Below are 9,190 nucleotides of genomic sequence, written 5' to 3' on the forward strand. Positions count from 1 at the left end.
AATAAATGCATAAATGTGAGACCTAATCCTCCTAAGTCAGTACTAACTCCATGGAAATGGCCACAAAGATAATGGACGATAGTGCATTGCGATTTCTTAGGTCCGTACAAAAACAAAACAACCTTAAAAATTGTCGATGCAACCACAAAGTGGTTAGAAGTTTTTCAAGTGAATTCGATGACAGCACAAACAGTAGGTATATAAAGTTTATAAAAAAAAACTTTAACTTATTATTTCAGTAACATTAATAATAATATTAATACATACACACTAATATATGTTTTCATTATTCGAGATAAATCTCAGAAATTGAAATTAAAGATAAACTCAATAAAGAAACTTACAAATATTTTAAAATTTATTTAGCATTTTCAGAAAATTCTTAACTAATGATTGCTCAATTAGGAATTAAAAAAACGTACACTACAGTTAACTGATGATTATTTAATAGTTTTAAGCTCAAGATGATTTACAATCAGAGTAGAAAGAATTCACATTATGAAATATGGATTTTACAAAATAACCATACGGTAAATGTGAGTTTTTTTTTTAATAAATCATATAATATAAAATGGTATGTTTAAATAAAGTAATATAAATATAACTTATATAAGATATAATATATTATTTAGATTAGTAACTTATAGTTAAACGCAATAAAAAAAAACTTAATTTTCTATACCTATAGTATATGTTCAAAATGATAATGAATTAGGATCATGTAATAAGGAATCCAAATTAAAATCATTGAAATTGTCTTGATTGTACTGCTGTTCTCCAATAATCTTATCAATGTCCAAAACACTTAAACCATCCTTCGGATCCATCATCGGATCAGCTACAAATAATAACAATGATAATTAATATTTAAATGCCTGATTCATAACAAAACATATATTAATATATAATATCAATGGTTAGAAGGTAAAAAGGCGTAAACGCCACTTTTTTCAAAATCTATGTTTTTGCATATTGTTGTAAACAGCATTATTATACGTTGATTAATCAAACCTAAACATCACTATCATTTGTATATATCCAAGAATCAATGTTTTAATATGTGGTTGTAAATGGCATAAAATTGGTGGAAATGAAAAAATTGGGTGTAAACGTCAATTAAAAGATAACGGCATTCAAGGAAACTTGATAATACATAAGCGTCATTGTTGACGGTTACATAAATTTATCATTTTTGTAAGTGGTTTAGTCAGCACTGTAAAAAGCACTAAGCAGCATAATAATACAATGAATGTTCGGTTCTTTTGAACAGAACAATAAAACTGATAAATAACAGAAACAGTCAAACACTCAAACATCTCTAACACAAAATCGAAATATTATTATTATTTTTATATAATAGAGTTTGTTTATTGTCATGTTTTAAATTGCTATAACATTTATTATTCTTACTTAAAAAGAAATAAGTAATAATTGCAATACATATTTATAATTTTAATAAAACATAAAATCTAAAGAATAAAAAATTATTATAATAATAGAACGCTTATTTTATTTAACTAACCTTGACACCATTACTCAGTCTATTATATTATTCATTATTATAATTATCTTAGGTTTGATTAGGTACCTACAAGAAACATGTTCAAAAACAAATTGGGTCCCGGGTAAATATTTGGCTAATATTCAGTTTTAATAATTTGCTAAGCGCCTATGTACTAAAGTATATTTTTATATTTTTATGCAGATTTTATTAAATATAAATATAAAATATATTATTATAATTATAAATTAATTATTTTCACATAATAATGATTTTAAATCTTAAGCTTATATTTAAAATTTTTGAAATACTTTTACAACAAATCTTCATTGCATTTAATCAATAATATAAAACATATAACAATATTAAACTATGGAAGCCATTTTAGTCAATAGAATATCTTTGTGGTGTAAGATCCAGGATTAGAACAAAGGGGCGCAAGAGTCATTTTTTTTTTTTTAAATTGGCATTAAATACACAAATATATTATGATTATGAACAATTAATCAATACAAAATACGTAAAAACTCATTAGATATCATATTAAGTCTCAAATTGAAGTGTTATATGATGTTCTAAGGTTTTAACACAGTTCATTTGAAAAATATGTTTTTCAGCTCTCCTGAACAATTTGAAAATTGGCGTTTACGCCCTTTTACCTTCTAACAATTGATATATTTAATGTGTCATAAAAATTTTATGAAATGAAATGAGTAGAATTATTAGGGTATACGACTACAAAAGTCAGATGAGTAGTGTTATAAATTAATAATATAATTAATTAATTAACTTAGAAAAAAATAAAACTTATAAGCTCTAATATAACTCTAATATATATACTTTCTTAAAAGTTAAAACAATAAGCTCCATATAGGAAATTGGATTTGATGTTCCAAGAGTTAAATAAAGAAACTAACAGATTTCAAATATGTTTTCTCGAATAATTAAATGCAGTATTTTTAAACTTATTAGTTACAACATTAATAAATAAATTGGTTAGATTTGTGTTTGTATATTATATCAGATTACCAGATTGGTATAACAACATTGAAGGTGTGTCCACAATTTACTATTGAATTGTGCTGGGCAAATAAAATATCATCTGCACATGCTATATTATAAATGTCTAAGTCTGCCAATAAACTTTGACCCAAAATTTCAAAAGTTGATTTGAATTTTATATGAAATATATTTTCTAATTCCACTTTAAAAAAATGCACCTAAATTAAATTCAATAAATAAACTGAATTACATTGTGTAGGTTTACTGAAAGCTTCGGTCTGTTTAGTCGCATTCAACATCTCAGCTACTGTTATTTTAGTGTTTTTCTTCAATACATTTCTTCCTTTATTCTATGAAAAAAAAATATATATTTATAAAAATAACAAATACGGTGGGTAACTAATAATATGCTAAAAATTACCAAATCAGTTTTGAGCCTGTATTTGGCTTGTAAGAAACTTGAACCATTTTGAGGAATTCTCAACCCACTAGCAGGCTTTATTGCAGGCAGAGGTTTTTTGTTTAATTCATTACTCGCTTTGATTAGTTCCTTCATGAAACAATTCAAAATACAGTTTTATTTATGCTTTAAATTTTAACTAGTATATTAAATATATTATATTTAACCAGTATTACAAGATTCAATAATTAATTAATCTTTCCCTTAAATTACATTTTTTTTTCATTTTAAAAAATCACTTCATTGAAATTAAATTTGATTTTTAAATACTAAAATAATTTTGAAAAATATAGTAGGTTTAATGTTAACTAGTTAAATTATAATACCTATTGTAGAAAATAAAATAAAATATTATTATGTAATACAATAATCTATATTATAGATTTAATAATATTATCTACTATTACATGCAATACTGAGTATAATGAAACTGTATATAATATTATGATTAATCAAAAATTCAGTAGTGTGTAAGATACTAATAAGCATTAACACATTTTCAGTAAAAAGGATAAGTAAATCTATTTTTTGTCTAATTAAAATTAAGTTTTCTAACATTATAATTATAAACCAGATTTTTGTGTAACAAACACTTAAAAAACCTTCAATTAAAATGCTAAAATGTGCAAAATCATCCAAAAACAAATTAGGAATTATATAACAAATTTTTCTTCAAATTTTATTTTAATTTTTTTGGTATTTATTTTTTATAATATTATTATTTATTAGTTGGCACTATTAAGTAGGTATTATACAAAAATATAAAGTTAAAAAAAAATAATTTAATTTAATTTAATTTAAATGAAATAATAAATTTACAAATTTAAAATATACAATTTAAACTGATTTACAATATTACATGATATATAGATTACATGATATGCAGGGGTGGAGTGGGCCGTCGGGATACCGGGAACTTTCCCGGTGGGCCGCTGCTCAAAAATAATTTGTTATTATTGTTTATTTATAATAAAATGAGTAGGTATAAATATAAATTATAAATATTTTGTATTTTCATATCAGAACAGTAGAGTGTGAAAAAATGTTTATATTATATTTGGTGTTTAAGATTTTAGATTTCGGTTCAGCTGATTAACCAGCTTTTCGCATCAATGCATTATCAGAAATTATTATTTATAACTAGGATGTGAATTTGAATATAAATTGCATTTTTTTCTGAATTTTCTTAAACATTGCTTTCCAATCAAAAAATATATCTCATAAATAAAATAATTTAAAAATTAAATTTTTATTTAGTATTTTTTTAACTTTATAGAACATTTTTTTGACATTTTTGTGGTTTTAAGGAATTTTTCGTAAATTTTATGAGTATAAATACAATTTTATAAACACTATTAGCTTAAAATTCCTTCAAGAAATTCAATATAATTAAATGTAATTTTTTTTACTAATATTTCTATTTTATTACGTCTTATGTTTACTCCAATGACTTCAGTTATACAAAATAATACTTACCAATTATAACTGTTGAAGTTTTTTTATATGCAAATATAAATTAGCTTCTGATTGACCAGTGATATAATGAAACACAAAACATAACGACTATACCTATTAAAGTTCTATTTTATTTTCATTAAAATTGGATTTAAATTTGTCTGAGCATTTTATTAAGCTTTGTAATATTGTAACTAGTGCATAAAATCTTATTTTTAAGGCATTTTCTTGTTTTTTTTTTTATTGCATTTATATCCATGCTCTATTTATAACTTAATATGACTTTATTATACCAATTGATCAATATATCCACTTCTAGCCAGCCAGTATTTACTAAATATTACCTAATACCTAATATTAAATTGTACACAATAAAAAATATAATATAAATATATTATTGTACCTACATAATAGTAAAATATAAAAGATAATTTGTGATAATTTTATGGGTAATAAGCTGATAACTATAGCTACAGTTTCAAACGTTCAATATTACGTTCTTAATTCAAAAAAGTGAATTTTTGAACTTGTTTTTTATTTTATTGTAGTGTGTTGTTTGATGGTATACCTAACTGTTTGTACGTTGGTAAGTACAATTTATTCTAATATTATCAAATGGATTGAAACATTTACCCCGCCCCACCCCCACAAACCACAAAAAAATTTATTTTGGTTTATAACATATAAATCTCTCAGTCCAACCATTGTGATCTGTAATCTGTATAATGTAAGAAGGTACATAATATATTAATGAATGCGTACATTAAAATAAATAATTAGGCGCATATTATTTAATAAAGTTTTAAAATGTACATTTTCGAGTAGATTCATGAAATTATCTGTGTAAAACACTCAAAATTGCAAACTTCAAAAGGTTATAAACCTGGAACTAAGTCTGACCGACAAATTCTGATTATACCATTAATACTGAACATTTTTTTCTAAAAATTGCTTTAGAGCTAAACTGCATTTTCTACGTAGATTAGCGGAATAATATATACAAAATCTTGAATTTTAAAATGTTATAACTATTTTGCTTAACTTGTTGAAATATACCTAATGGTTCCAAAAAAATTCCAATGAAAATAATTGCAGTAGTGATCAGTGTTTATTACCAAGTAATATTATCTTAGTTACAGCTACCAAAAAGGATTTGGGTTTTTATTTGTTGTTTCTATATAATACCTATACCATATCAGTAGGTACAATAATTTATATAATTAAATATGTTGCTACATAAATATCGTTTCCCAGCTTAAGAAAAAAGTTAACCAGGGGGGGGGAATATGACACCCAAATTAAATTAACCTTTAAACGGTTAAATTCACGGATTCACGTGTTTTTTAATTTCACGTGGACTATACCTGAAATTGAGACCTCTAATTTTGGTATAATAACCAACTAAATTTGTTTAGACTTAAACTGTTCTACCCAGGAAAACAATGACTTAGATTATTATCTATTTTTTGTAATAAGATTTCTAAAATACAAGTTAGGACTGGAACTTAAATGAAAAACAAAATCCGTTTTTGAGTGACCTTGGGGAGAGAAGATATTCTTCTTCAGCTACAAAAATAATTTTAAAACTTTTAGGATTAAGAATAATATTATATTAGATTACATCACGTGGAGGAGATTTAAGAAATACACCGTCTCGGGCCATTTGAATTGCCATTTTAACATCATCCGCATCAATTTTCTCCTTATTAGCAAATGTTGAGCAAGCCTTAGCTTCTTCCAGAATGAGTGATGTGTATCCTAATAAACAAAATAATAAATCAATACTTTTATTTCACTGCAGCCTGCAGGTAGGTACCTACTGTAATTAAACTCTAGCAGGTGGTTTAAAACTTGTTGTTCATATTCACGTATTCCTAAATCATTCATCATCGACACTATGGTTTGAGAATCTTTAGGCATGCGGTTTCCTTGCGAAGACGACATTTTACAAGGTCAAAACCAGAATAGTTATCTTTCGTCTTCGGATTCCTGTGAAATAAAGAAATCGGATAAAACTACTTGAACACATCGATATTTTTATAGTGCCTACTAAAATTAAAAATAATTAAAATAAATATGTGTACTCACTACTCACAGTGAATAAGCACAAATGCCAGAAAACAAAAGAAATCAATAAATAAATTATTACCAATGCTTTATCACGGGTTTATGTAAATATAATAATGATAATGATAATGTTTCGTTAAAAAGTTAAAGGTCCCCTTGCATACGGACTGTAATGTAGGTACAGACGGGTCGGACTGTAAACAAGCACCTTATCAGTTATCAATGGCCACAATTGTTTGTACGAGTGACAATACGTACAGAGAGGTCAAGGTTTATAGATAATAATAATTATCTATAAACCTTGCAGAGAGGTCGCATAATATTATAAAAACAATAGAAAATTTTCGTAATATCGAATGCAATGCGCATAATTCGTTAGCGAAAATTTCACTCCCACGGCCACACTCTTCAGACATTGTCACTTTTTGTGTCTGTCAACACCTTTTAAGACAGTAAAAATGCTTAGAATTTCTTAAAAGCATCTTTTCTGATGGGAATGTGAATCTAGTGGTACTCTGGTGGGGTAAAAGTAAAAAAAGGTGGGTAAGTGGGTGTCGCTCTGCTGTAAAGTAGGTAACAAGTGCACTTGGATCACTGTATAATGGATGGTATTAAATTTGAATTCAATGATATAATATCATTGTATAAGAAAAACAACTCTGAACGGAGACGGTATGTCAGTCTAGGTATAAAACATAATATTATATAGTCAATGGTATTAAAAAAAAATTGACCTATAATAGGTACCAATGAAAAATTCCAAATCAATCATATCACAATATCTATTAGGTACTTATAACGCGTTATACATCGACAACAAACCGTGATACTATCATAGATATATAATAGTATACTTTAGAAGTTTCAAGTATACCCACGAATAATATTATACAATCATAACAAAATAAATAAAATAGTTATTCTAGGTTTTTAATAACTATGTAATTTCGTTCAAATTTGAACTTAAAATGACTATAAAAATAAATTGTGTTAATGTATTTTTTAGATTTTTTGGTAACAGAATAAATTACTTACGTGGAGTCTTGTTTTAAATTTTCAATTCTTAGATACAAAAGTTGAACATTTTATACATTTTTAACTACAAAATAATTATTCAAATTTAAATTTGATAAATTTTGTCAAAATTCGATCTTTAAATGCTTATAAAAAAAAACTGGGCCTATGTATTTTTAATATTTTTCAACTGCTATCGTAACAATATATCAGGAGCCTTGTATTAAATTTTTACACTTTTTGGCCCAACAGATAAAACTTTATTGATATTTATAGAAAAAAAAACTAAAAAAATTGAAAACTGACAATATCCGTAAAGAGCTCAAAATAAATCAAAATATTTGGAAAATTTTATGGTGTATAAAAAATGCTAATATAAACATTCAGTCAAAATTTCATGTACCTACGGCCATTTGTTTAAGTGTTGCACCAAAAACCAAAATCAATTTATATTACCAAGTCAATAGAATACCTAGGGGTTAAGTGTAGTTGAATAGTCTAATAGCGCAATACACTGCTATTAGATAAACTTGTCTATTTTTAGAATTCGGTGTATTGAAAGTGTGTATTAACATGAATTATCCATTCTTCTATTATCTTTAATTTTCATCCTCAGTTTCACATGGTTTCACCCACGAATTTAGATATACTTCCACGGTAAAATTGTTAGTCAGGGAGTATATAATAAACGATCTGTTTAAAATATACTAGGATATATTTACCTCAAGGCTCCCAGGTGAATTTATATAATAGGATATATTTACCCCTACCGGTAAACATGTGTTTTTAATGTGTAAAAATATCTTAGCAAATTCTTAACGATCTGTTTAAAATATACTAAGATATATTTACATCAAAGGTGGCTATTTGTATTTTTTTCCAAAAAAATTTAAACCAAATTTTAATAGTTAGTTTCTGTTTATAAAATTTAAAATCAAAAAATGTTTTATTAGATGCACAGTCATCTATAATGTATATTATAATATATAAAAACAAAAATAATTAAATAAAATATTGATAAGATAAAAATGTATTGCATTTGTCAGATCTTGAACTCTATTATATAATAGGTACAGGGTTAGTCTACGCGTAGATTGTAGTTGCGGCACCGACTGACCTAATATCGCGTGGATGTGATGCGTCACAAATTGCGACTATGGTAGAATTATGGTGACTTGCGCCAAAGTTGTTATGTTTAAAAATAAAGAATGGCAGTCAAAAATAAGTTTTAGCAATCAATTCAAAATTAAAAATATTTACGAAGAAAAAACGTTATTACTGTAGGTAAATGTTCTATATTTGATACTTATATATTTCGTTTTACCGCGTATAGCGTGCGTTTTTATAATGAAATGAAAAAAACCAAAAATATCATTGTGCGGATTCTTAACAACAACTAAGTTACACAGTGCAAATTTGTGACTTTTAATATTATAATTAGAGTAGAAAAGGACCATTTTGCAATTAAATTATTAATATAGTACGGCAAATGTTTAAGTATTGTCAAAAAGCAAATTATTCCGATTGAGGCCGTTTCTCGAGGAAAGTGGATTGATCCGGTGGGTGGCTAAAAAAATGAGGTATCGTTAAATATTTTTGAAAGGCACCAACAAATTACCAAAGTACTCCGCTTACTATTGTTACTTATTACACCGATATATTATAATTGTATTATGTATAATCCATAAGGG

At 25.8% G+C, this 9,190-nt stretch overlaps 1 protein-coding gene across 2 annotated transcripts; it reads right to left on the bottom strand.

The window, feature by feature from the left end:
• Nucleotides 1–630: 630 nt before the first annotated feature.
• LOC100569866 (transcription initiation factor TFIID subunit 9-like) lies at nucleotides 631–6,676 on the bottom strand. 2 transcript variants are annotated; one of them, XM_003242311.4, is made up of 6 exons: nucleotides 6,514–6,676; nucleotides 6,239–6,407; nucleotides 6,040–6,176; nucleotides 2,925–3,053; nucleotides 2,754–2,853; nucleotides 631–838 (listed from the first exon to the last, which is right to left on the bottom strand). In XM_003242311.4, exons 2-6 carry the CDS (start codon nucleotides 6,360–6,362, stop codon nucleotides 696–698), a joined length of 633 nt encoding a protein of 210 aa, XP_003242359.1. In that variant the 5' UTR covers nucleotides 6,363–6,407; nucleotides 6,514–6,676; the 3' UTR covers nucleotides 631–695. The 2 variants fall into 2 exon arrangements, with proteins under 2 accessions (XP_003242359.1, XP_016657360.1); XM_016801871.2 differs by having other exon boundaries at nucleotides 6,507–6,676.
• Nucleotides 6,677–9,190: the final 2,514 nt, after the last annotated feature.

Source organism: Acyrthosiphon pisum, chromosome X (genome assembly GCF_005508785.2).
Source record: "Acyrthosiphon pisum isolate AL4f chromosome X, pea_aphid_22Mar2018_4r6ur, whole genome shotgun sequence".
NCBI classification, from domain to species: domain Eukaryota; kingdom Metazoa; phylum Arthropoda; class Insecta; order Hemiptera; family Aphididae; genus Acyrthosiphon; species Acyrthosiphon pisum.

Bases quoted from the DNA above. Each gene is read 5' to 3' on its own strand.
- LOC100569866 (XM_003242311.4), bottom strand. From the start codon at position 6,362: ATGTCGTCTTCGCAAGGAAACCGCATGCCTAAAGATTCTCAAACCATA. The intron at 2,854-2,924 runs GTAATTTTTAGC...TTTTTTTCATAG, and splicing joins ACAGGCTCAAAACTGATTTG to AATAAAGGAAGAAATGTATT. The intron at 839-2,753 runs GTAATTCAGTTT...TATTATTTGTAG, and splicing joins TTTCAGTAAACCTACACAAT to CTGATCCGATGATGGATCCG.